General features: G+C 45.1%; 1 protein-coding gene across 1 annotated transcript in view; it reads right to left on the reverse strand.

Moving 5' to 3' along the window:
- ALK (ALK receptor tyrosine kinase) overlaps nucleotides 1-19,256 on the reverse strand; it is a 1,045,272-nt gene that overhangs the window by 37,997 nt on the left and 988,019 nt on the right. Inside the window, exons 14-23 of the mRNA XM_036748712.1 lie at nucleotides 16,882-17,013; nucleotides 14,529-14,673; nucleotides 11,780-11,962; nucleotides 9,932-10,030; nucleotides 9,076-9,228; nucleotides 8,156-8,260; nucleotides 6,864-7,050; nucleotides 4,613-4,703; nucleotides 4,406-4,470; nucleotides 3,307-3,436 (exon numbers count right to left, since the gene is read on the reverse strand). Coding sequence (XP_036604607.1) covers nucleotides 3,307-3,436; nucleotides 4,406-4,470; nucleotides 4,613-4,703; nucleotides 6,864-7,050; nucleotides 8,156-8,260; nucleotides 9,076-9,228; nucleotides 9,932-10,030; nucleotides 11,780-11,962; nucleotides 14,529-14,673; nucleotides 16,882-17,013 — 1,290 coding nt within the window. The remainder of the gene's footprint in view (nucleotides 1-3,306; nucleotides 3,437-4,405; nucleotides 4,471-4,612; nucleotides 4,704-6,863; nucleotides 7,051-8,155; nucleotides 8,261-9,075; nucleotides 9,229-9,931; nucleotides 10,031-11,779; nucleotides 11,963-14,528; nucleotides 14,674-16,881; nucleotides 17,014-19,256) is intronic.

The raw sequence follows: 19,256 nt of genomic DNA on the forward strand, positions 1-19,256 counted from the left end.
TCAATGTCAATAAATTTCTCTTATTTTTGACACCTTACAGAATGTCTTTCCTTTTATATTTTTTCAGTCTCTCAGTCCTTCCCCTCTTTGTTCTACTCACTTATTGATCCTATCTCCTCCCCTTTACACATTCTAGGTTCCAGACAAACTGACTAGCCTGCTTCTTATTCCCCCATATAACAATCCATCTCCCACCACTAGATCTTTCTTCCAGGCACAGATTTTGAGTCATTCCTAGAACATCTTCCCTCCTCAACTCTGCCTCTTAGAATTGATCACTAGTTCCATTCAGGGCTTAGCTCAAGTGCCAGATCCTAAACAAGGTATCTCTCCCCATGTGCTATTGTTAACAATCTCTGAATGTGCTTTGTATTTACATATCTATATCTATATATCTATATATATATATATATATTTATGTTGTTTCCCACCTAGTTGAATGTAGAGTCTGTTTGATTTTTGTTTTTGTATCTCCAGCACCTATTACAATGCTTTTAAAATTATCACAGAATCAGGGCAGCTAGGTGGAGAAGCGAGTAGAGCACTGCCCCTGGACTCAGGAGGACCTGAGTTCAAATCTGGCCTCAGACACTTGACACACTTACCAAGTGTGACCTTGGGCAAGTCACTTAGCCCCAATTGCCCTGCCTTTCCCCCTCAAAAAAATAAGTGAAAAACTCAAAAAAATTATCCCAGAATCACAGAATTTTGAGTTGGAAGGTACGCTTAGTGGCCATCTAGTCCAATCCATACCTAAAAAGGAATCCCACCAAAACACATCTTACAGGTACTTATCCAGCTTTTGCTTAAAGACCTCCAAAGAGGGGGACTGATTATCCCTTTAGGTACCGCATTCTACTTTGGGACAGCTCTCAGGGATGTGCTGGCAAACATTTAACAACCAGCTCTCCAAAAAGGCCTGATACACTTTTAAAGTTAAATCTTCATTGTTGCTATTTTCTTCATCACTTTCTTATGTCTAGACAACCAACAAAACACTAAATCAAGCCCTGATTTGTAGTGTTTGCCTGGTTTCCAAAGTATAAATGCTCAAACTGAACATTTAACTATTGGCTCTTAGGATTGAGTGGAAGCTGGCTCCAGTAGACCCCTGGCTAATAATGACAATAAGCATTTATTAAGTTCTGGGTATACAAATGCAAGCAAAAGTTAGAAGGTCCCTGCCCTTACGGAAGATAATAAGGTGGAGGTTTTTTCCTGACATTGTCTAAATCCATTTCTTTGCAATGTCTCCCTGCTGCTCCTGGTTCTGCCTTCATGGACCAAATAGAACATGCCTAATCCTTGTTTCACATGACAGCCACACAAATATTTAAAGGCAGCCACCATGATCCCCCTTAGTTTTATTCTTCTGTAGGCTAAAATATCCCCAGTTCTTACCACTGAAGAGTTGAGGAAGTCCCCTTTCAAGCTATGTCTGTCACTTCCCTGGTCTTAAGGATTTTTTAAGGCCTGGGGAGCCAATCAGGAAACCAGCATCAGCCCCTTGGGGAACCAGCCTCCCCTTGGTCCTTGCTGGCTGGCTCAAGCGCATTTCATGGGCTCTCTCTAGATTGACTGAATCAGCTCAGAAAGTGAAGAGGGACCAAAGTCATGGAAGGGGAGGAAGGGGAAGAGGGGAAAAAGGGGCAGGGTGAGGAAGAGGAGGGAGGAGGAAGAAGGAAAAGAGGGGGAGGGGGAGGAGAATGAGGGAATGAAGGGGAGGAGGAGGGGAAGGAAGAAAGCAAAGACTAGAGTGACGAATAATGTCATGGGGAAAGGAGAAATCAACTCTATGGGAAGGATCTGGCTCCTGGCTTCCCTTGCCTCATTCAGCTCAGATGCCACCTTCTGCAGGAGGCCTTTCCTGGTCTGTACTCCCCACTCCCTCCCACGGTATCTCCCCTCTGAGGCTACCTTCTATTTACACTGTATGTATACAGCTTCAGGGAAGCGAGGTGGCACAGTGGAAGCCCAGAGAAAGGAAGACCTGAATTCAAATTCAATCTCAGACACTTACTAGTTGAATGACCCTGGGCAAGTCACTTAGCCACTATTTGCCTCAGTTTCCCCATCTGCAAAATGAGCTGGAGAAGAAAATGGCAAACCACCATGGTATCTTTGCCAAGAAAACCCCAAATTGGGTCAAAGAGAGTCAGAAATGACTGAACAACAAATTCTAAAAAGCCCATTAATTTGTGCCATTGTCAAATACAGAGTAATAAACTCCAGACCCCATGGGATAGAGCTAGACCATTATTATGATCCATTGAAGCATTTCTTATGTTTCAGAATGCTATAGCTGGAAGCCCCACAATGATCAGCTAGCTTAATCCTTTCAATTTACAGAGGAGGATGCTAAATACCCCAGAGGGGAAGTGACTTGATCAAGGTCAGCTAGCCAGTTAGCAGCAGCACTGAGAATAGAGCCTTGGTCTCCTAACCCTGACTTCCTGTCTAGTTTCTTATGTCTTTCTTATGCCTATATCTGTATCTCTATCTAAATAGACATATATGTGCATCTACATATATATACACACATGTACGTAAGAGATGTTGTGAAGGGAGGAACAAGATTTGGATATGTCAGGTGAAAAGGATGACACTGAGGGAATGAACCTGGGTGACTAGGAAGATGGTGGCCTCAGACACTTATTGGCTGTGTGACTCTGGGCAAGTCACTTAATCCTGTTTATCTCAGTTTCCCCATCTGTAAAATGAGCTGGAGAAGGAAATGGCAAACCACTCCAGTATCTTTGCCAAGAAAACCCCAAATGGGGTCATGAAGGGTCAGACACAACTGAAACAACTGAACGACAACAAAACATGACATCCAGCTTAAGATGGCCAAATGTCAGTTGGTGTGGAGGTGAGGAGAGAGGTTAGGGCTGAAATGAAGAGTTGGATTAGACAATCTCTCAGGTTCTTTCTAGCCCTAAATCCTATGGTTGAATTAGGTCTAAATCTGGATTATGGAGACTAATGGGGCCACTGAGTGAGAACTCAGATAACAAATCAGGTCTTTTGACTCTTAGCCCAATTCTGTTCCCATTAGAACAGATTTAAAAATTAATTAGCCCAAAAGTTAATTAGTTAATTAACTTAAGCCTGAAAATTTTGTATTGGCTTTGTACACTTTGACTAGTACCATTGTCCAGTTATTCCTTCCTGGTCATTCCCTTTATCCAGACCATCAGTTGTTTTCCCTTATGTCCTGAACTGCTGGCATGTGCTGACTTTCAAGGTCATTTGGTCCCACCCCAATTATGCCATCTGTCACACTGTTTACCTATCAGACTCACTTACCGGGCGAGGGCGAGTCTCCCGAAGGAAGGATTTGAGGTCTCCTCCAGCCATCAGCTCTAAGAGGATAAATCGGGGCAGGGCCTGCAGGCTTACCCCAATACAGCGAACAATGTTCTGGTGGTTGAATTTGCTGCAGAAGAAGAAGGGAGTGTCAAGAGTGAACTGTCATAAAATAGAGACTTGTTCAGCTGTGTAACTCCACTCAGTAACAGGTCTCAGTTTGACTGAGGCAACACCCATTCAGTGACTAGCCATTTGTTCTATCCCTCCCCATCTCATCCATAGCTCTTTCTGAGAAATTATTTGGGAACTGAAAAAGCAGGAAAGCTCATTTTTCTTTTTTAGTTTGTTTGTGAGCAGATAGACTTGACTTAGTTTTAATAAACCAAGTATTTCAAGCTTCTTATATTGATCAGCTTGAAACATCCTAATATTTTTGAAAAACAGACCACGTTTACAATTAAAGCAATTACAATTTTAAAAATACATGTAGTTGCTTTGTTAAAATAATTATACATTTTTTAAAGAGAAATATCTAGAATACATAAAGCTGGTCACTTTTTGGGCAACAGTAGCCCAGGTAAGGTCCTGCTACAGTCAGCTGGCTGGAGTAATTTTGGGGTTCTAGAGGACCCCAGGAACCACAGGGCACTTGGGATGCTTGGTTTAGATGATGACCTTTTATTGTCATATATTTAGAAGTAACCAGGCAGAGTCCTACCTAAACTTTCCCACACATATAAAAGTCTATTATCACCCATATAAAGTCTACTATATTGAGTCTGAAGAAGAGATGAAGGATCTTTCTTCAGATTATTGGGAATTTTCAAGATCGTAGAAAAATGGAAGGGGACAAAGTGGTATGCAGGGACATAATCTCTTCTTTCTACCAATAGGACCTGATGGTTGGCTGTTTAGATCATAGGACTATTGGAATTTCTTTCAGTTTCCCTGGGGGCAGTTTTACTGTGGTCAGAGATGCTAAACTTTGGTGGGACAGTAGACCCAGAGGATGTGAAGGCCACCTTCCCTTTGAAACTTTGCCATTCCATGGGAGATTCTCTGTGCTCTGCACTCAGTAGAAGATGGGTCACTTTACCTAATGATCAATGCTTCCATGAGGAAATCCAGCTCGTCCTGTTCTGAACACACCTCTGGAAGCGTCTGGATGCAGACACAGAAAGGGAGATGGAAAAGAAAAGGAAAAAGCTCTAAGTCAGGATGCATGATGGATGATATACTTTCCAGAAGTAGTGACTCAGACCTTGACACACCAGGTCATGTGAGAATATGGGTTATTCCTTACCTTAACTGCCACCTGTAGGGGGCTGGGGTCACTGGGGCTTCCAGACACTTGTCCTTCATACACTTCCCCAAAGGCACCATGGCCCAGACCCCTGGACAAAGCAGAAGAAAGAGTGAGATGAACCAGGCGCAGGTTGGTGATGGATTCACAGATGGTATGCAAGCCCCCTTCACAGGCTTAAGCAGTTGGTTATGACATGATTATCCAGTAAATATTTTTCTGGAATATACAATGTATAGTACATTTGAGGATTTAGTGTGAACCAGACAAGCAATAGGGCAGCTAGGGGCACGGTGGAAAGAGCACTGGGCCTGGAAGATCTGAGTTCAAATGTGACCTCAGACACTTAGTGACCCTGGGCAAGTCAGTTAACCCTGTTTGTCTCAGTTTCCTCATCTGTCAAATGAGCTGGAGAAGGAAATGACAAACCATTCCAGTATCTTTGCCAAGAAAACCCAAATGGGGTCAGGAAGAGTCACGAAGAGTTGACTGAACAGCAACAAAAATGAAGCAGCAGCTGTTTAAAGATGAAATTTTACAGAAAATCGTCAGTCAACCCATCTCTTAACATCTAGATTTGCAAAAGATGGAAGAGATAATCCTGGTTTGAACAAAAACAGATTCTTCTATAGGTACGAAGAAAGGTTTGTTTCTTTTGAATACATTCATTCCAACCGAGAAATCATCGAGAACTGAAAAAGCGGGAAAGCTCAACTTTCTTTTCAAATGTATTTATGTGTGAGAAGACTTGAGTCAGCTTCATAGCAAGCTTCTTACATTGACTAGCTTGAAGTACTATTTTAAAAAATCATATATTTCACATTTATAATTGAAAGTTTAAAAAATTTAAAATACATATACTTATTTTGTTAAAATCACACATAATCTTTTGGAGAAAAATAGGTAAAATGCCTACATTTTAAAAGAGTTAAATAAAAGAAAATATTGTTTGTTTTTCACAGATCACAGAATCGCAGAATTGGAAGAAACTTCACAGGCCACATCCCATACCTGAACAAGAATCCTTTCTATATCATACCTGACATGTAGTCATCCAGCCTTGAAATTACCTTTTCCACTTCCTGCCTTAAACTGACATTGGGCCTTGTGGATAGGGACAGCAGAGACAGGCTTCCATGACCCCATCTCTGAGCCTGGCTTTCCTCATAGGATCATAAGGTTTAGAGCTGGACAAGGTTTTAAAACCACATCGAGTATAACCCCTTCATTTTTAAGATGAGGAACTGAGGCCCAGAAAGGCCAACTTGCCCAGAGTCACAGAGGATTTGAACCAGACTCCACTGGCTTACTCACCACATCAGTAATGTTGATAACAGCTGTTGTCTTCCTAATAATACCGTAGGACAAAAATTTCTCCCCAAATGTCACTGTGAAGTCAGAACTAATTTACCTCCCAATGACTTGAAAGTTATCTGCTCTTATTAGCTTTGGTAAGTATAATAACCAAATGTTCATTCAATTTGCTGATGTAAAGTGAAAATTGAAAATGAACCTCTACTTTAAAACGCGTAGTGAAAACAGTCTAAAAATGAGACCTCTAGCTTTCCTTTGAATTGTGAAATGTATACTGTAAATTATATAAAGCAGCAGAAGTGTATTTTTTAAGAGAAAGAATGATGAGATGAAATCCTCCCTTCCTGTAGGGGTTGTGTGAGATGCCTGGAGGGAGCGCCTAATCATCTCTTAGAAAAACTTCGGTAAATGGAGGGGCTTGATTAGATTACTCCTCCCTGACTCTCCTTCCAGGTCTAAGTCATTGGGAATGGGAGAGTTCAGTCATGTTGGCAGTCAACATCAGACTGATTCCATTGAAACTCTTCAGTTCCATGACATTCACAGGATCTCAGATTTAATGCTGAAAAGTATCATAGAAGCCATTGAATTCAACCACCTAATTTTACAAATGAACCAATTGAGGCACAGAGAGAGATTGCCCAGAGTCACATAGAGAGTTGGCATCTGAATTGGGATTTGAACCCAAGTCTTCTTAAAAACTCTAGAGCTGGAAGGACCACAGAGATCATTCAATCCAGCTTTTGCGTTTTACAGATGAAAACCAAGGCCTAGAGTGGATAAATGACTTGCTCAAGGTCACATGGATAGTAAGGAGCAGAACTGGGATTTGAACCCAGGTTTTCTGACTCTTTCTGCTATCTTGAGCTCTGCCATCTTGGATGCCGCCACCCCAGTCTCAGATTCCAGCCGTTGGAGACAGTGGACTGGGACTTACCGAATGAGGGAGATGTTTTTCCGAGGCACCTCCTTGAGGTCACTGATGGATGTGGTTTTGCCAGCAAAACAGTAGTTGGGGTTATAGTCGGTCATGATGGTTGAGGTTCTCAGCTTGCTCAGCTTGTACTCGGGACTCTGCAGTTCCATCTGCATCGCCTGGAGCTCCTGATGCTTCCTGCGGTACACTGGAGACAGAGACAAACCCACGCAGCTGGAGGCTTAATGGGCACAGCCAAAGCAGCATCCAAGCTCTGGGGCCATTTCTGATGTGTCTTGCTGAGAAGTCCATCACAGACTGCATTAATGCTTTAGTGAGAGGAATGGGAATCCGGAGACAGTAGCACCCTGCTGAAATACCCTGAGGAGTGTTAAGTTACAGAGGGGCATGGTATCCATCCACTCTGAGAGCTCCTGATGCTTACTCTGATTCCTCCATTAAAGATCCATGCCAATGACCCTTTGTATCATGGAGGTGTCCTTGGGGTTTGAAGGTTATGAATCCCAGGATGTGGAAAGTGCTGAAAAAAAGGCTTCTGTGTGGGTCTGATGATGGGTGGAATGGGTATGGCCCTGAGTAAGTCATGTAACCTCTTCACCGACAAAGCTCCTGTAATTTTGGGGCATAATGTTTAAGACCAGGCACTGGTCAGACCACCTCTGGAACATTGTGTTCAGTTCTTGGTATCACAGGTTTCTCCCTGGCTCTTTAAACATTAAAAACAAATTGTTACCTTTCTGTTTTTACATCACCTTTATTTCTGAATTTGTCTCTACCCCACCCCACTATCCCCCACTGGGTGCCACATATTAAGGACAATGACATATTGAAGAGCATCCAGAGGAAGGTAGCCAGGATAGTGAAGAGCTTTGAGACTATGCCATAATGCGACAATACTGAAGGAACTGGGCATGCTCAGCCTGGAGAAGAGGATACCCAAGGGGATCATGATAGTGGATTGTTGAGAGAATTCTTGAAGCAAATCACCTGAAGAATAGCTTTGGGTTGGAAAGGCATGGACATTTACCAACAAGTGGTAGGTTGAGGACTGGGGGGAGGACAAATCTCTTCTCTATTCATGAAGAAAAAAGACTCCATAGTTATAGCTACCAAGCTGCTATTGGGGTGGAAGAAGCCCATTCTTGGGTCCCTCTGCCCTCCCACCATCAAGGGTCTCTAAATCACCCTGAGAACATCTCAGAAGCTTCACTTTCATAAGAGCAAGGCCTCATTTCTTTGGCATCTCCAGCACACACGCAATCCTTGCTTCCAGCAGGGCCCAGCACACTCACCAATCATGATGCCCGAGAATGCCAGGACCAGGGCAGCCACCAGGGCAGAGGTCACAACAGACAGTATCAGGGAGAGAGGCAGGTGAGGCTCAGAGGTGGGTGACACTAGGAGACAGATTAAGAGGATGGACTGAGAACCATATCCTGCTTCCTCTCTGTAATTACCCTAAGAATACTTCTGGCTTCATCTCCCACCCATGGAAGCTTTTTCACTTCTTCCTTATCCAGCACATTCAGAAGAGGACATTTTATTCCTTTTATGAGCTGAGAGAGACAGTTTAGGAGTAGAAAGAAAGTGCTTCTATCTATACAAAGAGCCCAAACTATCAGTTTTTGCCCCGGGACAAGTGGCACAAGAAATATGCCCTCACTAAAATTGGGGGTGGAAGGTCTAGCAGAAATGGTCAGCTAACAAAATGCCACCTCTAGGGAGGCCACCATAGTGGGAGACCACCCAGGGCATAGCCCCTGAGGGACAAGATGGGGAAGGAAAACACCAATTTCCTATAGCTTCCTATTTTAACTATTTATTTATTGCTGGCTAGGTGATAATCTCAGTTGTTTCCATACTGCTAAAGGACTGAATATACGTTGGACTGTGAGTCAAGACAGGAAGCTTCAATTTGAGACCCAGCTCTGACACTTACTAGTAGTGTGATTTTGGGTAAGTGAAAACACCTCCCTGGGCCTCAGTTTCCTCAAATGTAAAATGAGTGGGACTCGGCGACTCTGAGGTCCCACTGAGTATGAATCCTGCTGCGATCCATGACTAGCTAAGGCCTCTCTCCATCCTGCTTTTAAGCAGCTGGTTCCCTTTATCCCAGCAGGGAGTGGGGCAAGGAAATGGTGCAGGGGAGTAATGGTGGGACCAGCCCCTCTCCCAGCAGTCCTAGGCCCCAGGAGGCAGTCCGCTTGCTCACCTATGCAGGAGACCCCGTCTTCGGCCAGCACTGTGCCATGCTCGCAGAAACAGATAACTTTGTGGCTCTCTGGGTCAATGTGGCACTCATCCACCTCACAGTGGCTGCAGTTCAAGTAAAGCTTGATGTTCACCTCCCCATGGCCCTCCATCACTGGGGTAACAAGGGAGGGGCAGGAAACACCATTGTCAGCCTGCGCCAGTGAGGATGGTGCTCCTGCCAAACCCTCGGGACATCTACCAATACCCAGGGGTTCCACTGATGGGGATGTACCGGGGGCTTTCAGCAGCTCTCCTCTCCTCCATATAGTTTCTATGGATTATCTGCACACTGTTTCCTATGTTCCCCTCAGTAGCATCACTCCATGCAGTGGAGGGCTACATTATTGGAGGAGAAGTAGAAGAGGCGTATGTCTGTCTAGGTGGGCTGGTGGGTGGAGAAGGAATCATAGATGTCTTGGTGAGAGTCTTAAAATGGCTTTATATCTGTGTGTGTGTGTGTAAAATATAAGCTCCTTGAGGGCAGGGACTGTTTCAGTTTTGTCTATGAATTCCTAGTGTCTAGCACAGAGCCTGGCATGTGGTAATTACTTAATACATTCTTGCTGGATCAGTGTTTGCTTTGGTTTTGCCTCTTTTTGTATATCCAGTGCTTAGCACAGTACCTGCACATCAATGATTGTTGAGTTAGTTGGGTTAGAGGTGTGGGGCTTCTTCTTTGCAAGTGGATCACTAGTCATGTGACCACAGAACCCAATACACCATGGATCTGTATTATCCTGAGGCCCAATTGTGGCCTGGTGCTGTAGTCTGGAGGGACCTGACTGCTGCCCTCTGGGAGGGAGAGAGGGGGGTACCTTTCAGAGCCGGGGTGTACAGGATGCCCAATGGACTGATGAAGGAGACCCCATCCTCCCCATCCACTTCGGGGTCATTGTTCACAGCTGCATTACCCCCTGTAGCAAACCAGAGAAAAGCTGAACACTGGGTAGGGAATCATGATATACACAAACACAGACATATATACACACATCCAGAAGTCACAGCATGCTAGCCAGAGCAAACAGCTGACATCTTTCCCAGGGTCCTGAGGGGAGTTGACATCAGGCGGGGAGTATAGGATAGTATAGCGTAGTTATAGAAAGGGGGGGGTGGGAGTCAGAGCAGAGCAAATCTTAGCTCCTGGGGCTTTGGTTCAACATGATCATGTGCATGGTTAATGAAGTTACCTCCTTGGGCAGCTCTAAAGCTGGGTACCCTGAGTAGAAGTGAATCTTCTCTGCAGGGTTCCTGGATAGACTGCTATACTCTTTGGAGCTCTTTCTGGAGCCATAAGCAATCTCTAGGCCATCTAGTCCGACCCTCTCCTTTTACATATGAGGAAACTAAGGCTCAGAGAGTCTCTGATAGCCTAAATGACTTGTCCAAAGACACTCAGGCAGTAAATGGAAGAGCCAGGATTTAAATGCAGGTCTAGTGACCCTAAGTTCAGGCCTCTGACCCGAATGCCCTTTCCACTGCCCCGTAATTCTCTTAGGAGGATTCTTTTGGACACGAATCTAACGAATTCTGGGCTCCCTAGGCTGATTTCCTGTACCTCCAGGCCTTAGTTTGTAACCTTCCCATTTGCAGCTTGTGGAAAGAGCATCTTCTGCCCTTTCCCCCAGCTCTCTCTAACCCACTGGGTCAGGGTAGGCAGAGAAGAGTGGCAGGAGAAGTCAAATAACCCTGGAACCACATTGAATTTAACGTGGCCATCCCTCCTTCCCCAAGGCTCTATTCTTTGCTCAGAGATGGGGTTGGGCACATCCCACCACCACACCCCCTGCCTGATTTTCTCACCCTCATAGAGCCTGAAGAATGAAAGCATATGGTCAGCACAAGCATTTTACATGAAGCATTCAAGTTTTAAAAAAATTACACAGATATCACAGTGCATGCACATTACTCTAATCTAGGGGGACTATACCACTTCCTCTCCTCTTGGATCATCAATCCTAGCCTGGTCTTGGGCAAGAGCCAAGAGGAGGGCAGCTAGGTCAATGGCCTGTTGCTGCCTGCTGATGAGACCAGAGGGCCTGAGGAATGGGTTGACCCAAATTCCCCTTGAGCATCAGCATGGAGAGTGGCTTCTCTTTGGCCCCAGATAGGGGGGTATGACGTGACAAGTGAGTGGGGCCAGTCCAATGACAAATCACCAATCCATCCCTTAGGGGGAGTGGTCTTGGCTCGGAATCAAGCATGGCCATCCAGAAGGAGGCACTGGGCTGGGCAGAAGCTGCTACCAGCCATCACCCCTGGAGGAGTTCAGTCTCTAAGGTTTTCAATCTGGCACCTCATTGGGGTGCTCAGAGAATGATCTGGGAGAGGCCGTAGCCTCTTTTGTTCCAGCAAGGGTGGCAGGTGGGTGGGTGGGGAAGGGGATCAAGAATCACAGTGAGATCTTGATGCTGTCCTGGCGGAGGCTTGAGGCAAGATGGCAGCTCAGCAGCTGCCACCACGCCCACCTCATGCACATTCTCCCAGCCCAGCTAGAGGGGAAGGGGCGGGCCGTGACATCACAAGGGAGGGTCAGGGGAGGAAAAAAGAGGGAAAAGGGTTTTGGAGTGGGGAAGAGAAGGGGTGGGGAAAATGGGGCTTAGAGCCTGCCTGACTTCTATGACTAAAGGAGGGAAACTGACACCTTGAACGCGAAGCATCTTTACCTATGTATCCTCCGCCTCCTCCACCTGAGGAGCACCCCCCTCCACCCCCTCCGAAACCCCCTCTTGTCTCCCACCCCCACTTCTTCATGGCCTGGGGGCAGGAATGTCCTCCTGTGGCACCTTCCAGCAAAGATTTTCCCGACCAAAGCAAGGAAGTGTTATCATTCCAGCCACCTCCGCCACCTGCAGAGGAGAGAGGGAGAAAGCAAGCCCAGAATGAGGAGAGCCTGGGAAGCGAAACTGGAAAAAGCTGGAGTCCGTGGAGTCCGAGAGGGGCAGCGAGGAGGGCCTGAAGCCAGGAGGACCTGCGTTCCGGTCTCGCTTCAAATACTTCCTAGCTCTATGAGTCTGGGCAAGTCACTTAAACTGCTGCCTGCCTCAGTTTCCTCATCTGTAGAACAAGGATAATAACAGCAGGCTCAAATGAGAAGACGTAGAGCATCTGGGGACTCATCTTCTCCAGTTCAAATACGGCCTCAGAAACTATCTGTGTGACCCTGGGCAAGTCACTTAACCCTCTTTGCCTCAGTTTCCTTATCTGCAAAATGAGCTGGAAAAGGAAATGGCAAACCACTGCAGTATCTTTGCCAAGAAAACCTCAAATAGGGTCAAGAAGAGTCAGACACGACTGAAATGACTGAACAACAACAGGTAAAACACTTTGTACACCTTAAAAGTGCTATTAGGATTCGAGTGACTCGGCCTTGTATTCCCTTCCCCCGGGCATCTGCAATGGGACTGGTGGCCTCCAATTTCCCCAACTGGAAATGGAAGGAGGGGATGCTTGTTGGGCCAGTCTGTTCCTGCTCTGTGTGGATCAACCCCTTCCCCTCTAGCCTCAGAGGCAGCTGTCCCCAAAGTATGTGTGGAAGTGGGCTCATGGATAGATGGGCATGAATCTGGGATTGGGGAGCTTTGGAGTTAACTAAGTCTATTTCATTCTCATCTCCCTGTCCCTATCAACTCCTAAATCTTGGCTCTTTAACCCCACTCCCCCCACCCCGTACCCACGTCCCAAGAGGCACTGGCATGGCTTAGTCTTCAAGGAGGGCAAAAGTCAAAGTGCCTGTGTCTGGCCTCACCTACCAATGCCCGCTCAGTGCCTTGGGGCTCTCCCCAAACCCCTAAACCCAGGCCTTCCCTCCTGCCTCTGTACTTGAGCGTGCTCTTTGTCTCTTCCTAGCTATAAGTCTACCAAGGGTCAATACCAGTGACTGGTGCATAGAAAAAGCAATGAATCAATGGTGGGGAGGGTTCAGAAGACCTGGATGTGAGGGGATTGGTTTAGGTGGGGTCCTGTCATGCTAAAATGAGGATCCTGGTAACTTTCTGATGCTTCTTCTGTTCTCTCTATGCATTTCTGATCTGAAAGAAGGCTGATTTCCCAGGTTCTTCTTGTTTTCATAAATTCATCTGACACCTGACTGAAATGCTACCTAAATATTCTCTTCTAGATTGAGTATTGAGATTTTTTAAAAAAGCAACACAAAATGAATGTCCCAAGATCTTTTTTTTTCCTGCCTATAATGCTGACTCCAGGGGAAGCTGTTCAGCAGGAACCAGCCCAGGCTTCTTGTTTTACTTTTGTGGCTTTGGGTCAGTGAGATCAACTTTCTGGTTGATGGGGGTTAGGTGGTGGAGGTCAGGGACACAGAGCAGGCAGAAGGCCTTGCTCCCCTGTATAGTCTCCATTTTCTGCCAAAGACCTCCATTTCTCCTAAGGACAAGACGACACAGGATTTTGAAGGAGCTATTCATTCTTTTGGATGGAAGTCCGGGGTGGTGGTTGATGGAGGTCTTGGGAGTGTATTGATTCAGGGTGACTTTTTGTCACCTGAGTCAGAGAGTCTAGATTTGGTTCCCAATTCCCTTGGAGATTTTCTGTGACTCAAAACAAGTCAAAATGCAACTAGGCCACACGGGGAATAATAAAATAGCTTGAACTAGCAGGGTTCCGTAATTTAGATTTGTATGAGCAGATAGCATGGTATAGTAGTAAAAGCATGGGACTGGAAGAACACCTGAATTCAAGTACCAACTCTGTCTCTTATTAGCTGCATGGCATTGGGCAAGTCATTTTTTCTCTTGGGGTTCAAGTTTTCTCACTTGCAAAATCTGGAGAGTGGTACTTGGCCTAGGTGTCTCACAGCAGTATTATGTTTTGGGGAGGGTTTTGCTGGGTGTCCCTGATTCCCTGTGTTTTTTGTGTCCTTGGGGAAATCTTGTGTATTAGACTATGCCGCCTGATGTTTTGGCAAAGATAACACTGGGAGATCAGGCAATTAGGGTTGTGTGTCATGGTGAGTAAAATCTACACACACACACACACACACACACACACACACACACATATTTTGGATCTGCCCATGTCAGAGATGGTGGGACTCACAGTCAGACCTCATGGGACCCTTACAAGGGGTCTCCAAATCTTAAAATATATTTCAAATGTAAGTTATTATAATCATAATAATGGAGATATCATGAGAAATAGTGTCTAGGGGTTCTGGAACCTCAACTACAAGTGAGAAAGAGCTCTCCAAGCCTGGCCAGAATGTTACTTGTTTGCCATAGTAAGTTATTTATACTTCCCAATTCCTAACTCTATCCATGTTCCCTCACCAGGACCCCCAGACCTGCCGCAACCTCAAAGAGCGGTTCCAGTTTCGTTACTGACTCCAGAGGACCAGCTCTGTCCCTAGACAGTTGAGCCTGGCTGTGTTTTATGGGCAGCGGTGTGTGGTCACATTACCTGCGGCTCCAGAAATGCCATTCAGACCTAGAACAGAGGAGTTATTTTCCAGTCTTTCTGGATGGAATGTATCTGTTTTGGCCCCATAGGCTCTTCCACCGCCTCCGGCTGCAATGATCAGAGGCACTGGTATTCCATTCTTCATCTGACAAAGGAAAAATTCAAAAATGAGGCAGGCATCCTCTTCTGGCCTGGGCTGGACCCTAGCTTGGCTGCTTGAGAGGCAGTAAGCTCACCCTTTGAGCACTCCAGACTGATGCTATATCAGCTGTGCTCTGCCATTTGTTAGAATCTTCCCTCAACATTATTTGGAAGAAGAGCTGTTTGCCTCAGAGACAGGTGGGGAATAGGGGTGTGACGGGGGAAGTGGGGATGAAGCATTTGGGTGCCTAGGCAAGGTCAGAAAATTACACTATCTATCACAGGTTGTGATCTCTCACTGTAACACCTAAAACTTATCACAGAAAAATACCTACACGCGATAGAAAAGGAGATCTGGCATTAAAAGCATTCAAATATGTAAAGTGTCCATCATTGCTTTTGACTATGTGAAATGATCCAGATAGTTGCCTACTTTGTCCACCCCCAGCTCTTCTCAGGAATGGCAGGATTTGTGCCTTCCTTCCCAGCACTTAGCACAGTAGCTGGTATATAGCAGGCACTAAATAAATGCTTACTGATTGAGGAATCAATTCACATAGGAAAGGTAAGGCTTTACTGGTAGAAGACAAATTTCCCAAATTTAGACTAATTTCTTTCTCTGACATTCTTCCGGTGTCCATAATTGCAATTTAGAGAAATAACTAGCAATTTTTGCCCTGGGATAAAAGTTGAGGGCATCTTACCTAGGACTGCAGGCTAACAGAGGAAGGAAGTATTCTAGGACACCAAGAACTTTCTAGGCTGCTGAGCATGACCCTGTAATGGCAAACAAGGTGGGACTTTTTGCTGTTTTTTCTTTTGGAGTGCTTCTCAGCACTAAGGCAAGTAAGTGTCTTTGATTGAGTCTTGTCTTTGTTTGAAACAGGAGTCTTTGATGACCTGCTTAAGTCACAAGAAAGCCTAGGTCACGTGAGTTTGAGTCACATGGTTGTGATGCCCTCTGTGGGCTAACCCTGAAGAAGTGTATATATACTCTGAGTTTAGCATTTTGCTTTGGGGCTCACTCATTGGAAGAGTGTTCCTGTGGTTTCACCAGACAAGACTCTGGGTAGCTGTTAAGGAGCCCCCTGGCTTTGAAAACCAAGATGCTGGCCCAAAGGTGAGACTTCCTGCTAGAAGGAGCTGTATGGCCAGGGGGGAAGCTTTCTTAGTAGGGTATTGTTGTGCCCTCAACACTCCCCGCCCCCCTTGAACAAAGACCCACGGTCCCACCCTAATTCTGGCTGTGGGGAATTGACCAGAATGTATTAGACGTCTCTGCTTTCATTTTCTTGTCCCATTGAATGGTTCAGGTTTGGTCAAGTCCAGGGATAAAGTCACAAATAAAATTGTAACTAAGTCATTGTTAAGGGCATGTAACATGCCACTTTTCATTTCTACTTTTTGTTTTGTGGAGGGGATTACGGTGGTCAAGTGTGGCTGGAATATGGCCAGTTGAATAGGGAAAGAGAGGAATTTAATACTGGGAATTATTCGATTGCTGAGAAGTTCAAGGATGACTCTGTTCTACATTAATTGATCCAGAGAGGAGAGAGGGGCATTGTACTCAAAGCTACAGCAAGTCTATATACCTCATCCTGCTGTGGTGTGAATATTCATGTCACCTGAAAACAAAGGATGCTTAGGAGTGGAGAGAATTCTGGACCTCGAGTCAGGAAGATCTGGGTTCAGTTCCCACCCCTGAAACTTACTGGCTCTGTGACTATGGATAAATCACTTAAGTCTTTCTGACTTTTAAAATTATGTTCAACGGGGATAATAACACCTGTAGTATCTAACTTAAAGGGTTGTCTGTGAAGTTCAAATGAAACAATCTATGTAAATTGCTTCATGAACTTGAAAGCCCTATGTAAGTATCTATTAAGTTTACAATTGGAAGATATTACTCCAGAGGTAGCAAAACCTGGGAGATAAGTGAGTGGTTTTTGGAGTTGGGAGGGCTGTATTCTTGTAACTAAATGGTCGCCAGTGGGGAAGTCACTGGATGAACCAGTTATGAAATGCGATTAATGATGCCTGCCCTACTTACTTCTCGGTTATGGAGAAGAGCCGGTGAGAGAAATTTGGTGAAAGTCCTATATAAAGCATGGTATACTTTAAGATGCCTGTATTACACCTTGGGGAGAATCCAAAAAAGGGCCCAGGGTTATGTAGCATAGCCTGCAGCCTGGAAGAAAGGAGGGGGCCTTACCTTAAAAATGTAGGTCGCTCCACCCCCACCTCCTCCACCTCCAGCCCACTCATTCACACTCTGGTTGGCTCGGATCTCTTCTTCTATCACATTGTTCTCTCCAATGCAAACCTTCTGGATAACTTCATTAGCCTGTAGACAGAATGAACAAATAAGCATTACAGTTTCGATCAGGGTCTCCATAGAACTTCAGTTCTGAGGCTTGGGACTAGGCTAGGAGTCAGGCTCCCTGGCTAGATTCTTCTCTGGGAAGTAATTTTGCTTTGCCAGCCCTCAATTTATCCCTTTTTGTTAGAATTACTTCCCACCAGGTATCATCTGGAAAGTTATTAAAAATCAATATGTCAAAAGTGACTTTCTAGTCTGGAAAACTTGGTGGAAGAGGGATTAGAATTATATTTTACAGCCTTAGAGAGAAGAACTAAATACTACTGGGTAGAAGTTATAAGGAGGCAGATTTGAAAAAAAAATTTCTAATAATTGGAGCTATCCAAAATGGAATGGTAATGAGTTCCCCATCACCAATGGCATTTAAGTAGAGTCTTTTTACCACAGTGTTAGGGCTAGAAGGAACCTTAGTGATAATTGAGTCTGGTCCTTCATTTTGCAGATGAGGAAATGGAGGTCCACAGTTAAAAGGACTTGACCAAAGTCAGGAAGCTAGTAAATGGTAGGTTTGAATGGAGGTCTTCTAACTCAAGTCACTAAGCATTTATTTATATATGCCAGTCACAGTGCTAAGTACTGAGAAAACAAAGAAAGTAAATAATAAACTAACAAAATCAAAAACCAAAAAGTCCTGCTCTCAAGGTACTCATAGTCTAATGGGGGATGCAAACCATCATATACAAATAAGACTATATGCAGATTAAAATGAAGATAATCTCTTCTTGGATGGGTAGGTGGTGCCATAGTGCACAGAGTGCTGGGCCTGGAGTCAGGAAGACTCATCTTCTCCAGTTCAAATATGGCCTCAGACACTTACTAGCTGTGTGGCCTTGGGCAAGTCACTTAATTCTGTTTTCCTCATTTTCCTCATCTGTAAAATGAGCTGGAGAAAGAAATGGCAAACCACACCAGTATCTCTGCTGAGGAAACCCCAAATGGGGTCATCAAGTGATGGACATGACTGAAAAATGAGCAATGAAAATTCTCAGTGGGAAGACTGGGAAGGAGGACTAGGAAAGTCTTGCAGAAGGTGGGGCTTTAGCCAAGAAGCCAGGGAAGCCAGGAGGTAGAGATGAGGAGAGAGAGAGTTCCAGACATGGGGCACAGCCAGTGAAAGTGCCTAGAGTCAGGTGATGGAGTGTTTCATGTGAGGAACAGCAAAAAGGACATTGTCAGTGGATCAAAGATATGTGGGGTTAAGTAATATGTGAGAAGGCTAGAAAAGTAGGAGGGGGCCAGCTTATGAAGGGCTTTAAAATCCAAATGGAAGATTTTATATGTGATCCCAGAGGGAGCAGGGAGTCATTGGAATAGGGAAGGAAGGAAACAAGTATTTATTAAGCACCTACTATGTGCCAGGCACTGTGCTAAGCACTTTGCAAATATTATCTCGTTTGATCCTCACGACAATCTTAGAAGGTAGGTACTGTTATTTTCCATATTGTACAGTTGAGGAAACTAAGGCAGACAGAGGTTAAGTGACTTGCCTGGGGTCATAGTAAGTTTCTGAGGCTACGTTTGAACTCAGATCTTTCAGACGCCAGGCCTAGTGCTTGGGGGTGGGGCGATATCTCATAGTCAGGTCTGCACTTGGGGAATATCAGTTTGACAGCTGAGTGGAAGATGGACTAGAGGAGGGAGGGATTTGAGACAAGGAGACCAACCAGTAGGCTGTTGCAGTATTTCAATAGACTGGGTGTAAGGCTGTGAGGGCCTGGACCAGGGTGGTGGCAGAGTTGGAGGAAAGAGGTGAGAGACATTACAAAGGTAAAATCAGCAGGACTGGACAAGTGATAAGCTACAAGGGCGGGGGGCAGAGAGTGAGGAGCGGAGAATGACACCTAGGTTTTGAGCCTGGGTGCCTGGGAGGATGGTGGTACCCTTGACAGTAATAAGGCAATTAGGAAGAGGGGTGGGTTTGTGGGAGAAAGATAAGAGTTCAATTTTGCACATGTTGAGTTTAAGATGCCTACAGGACATCCAGTTTGAGATGTCAGAAATGTGAGACTGGGGGTCAGGAGTGAGGTAAGGACTGGACAAATAACTTGAGGGTCATTTGCAGAGATGGTAATTGAATTGATGGGTGCAAAGCAAAACAGTGTAGAAGAAGAGGGTCTAGGACAGGGCCTTGTGGGACATCCACAGTTAGTGGGTGCTATCTGGAGAAAGATCCAGCAAAGGAGACATAGGAGGTGGACCAGGTGATG

Source organism: Trichosurus vulpecula, chromosome 3, assembly GCF_011100635.1.
Source record: "Trichosurus vulpecula isolate mTriVul1 chromosome 3, mTriVul1.pri, whole genome shotgun sequence".
NCBI lineage: Eukaryota > Metazoa > Chordata > Mammalia > Diprotodontia > Phalangeridae > Trichosurus > Trichosurus vulpecula.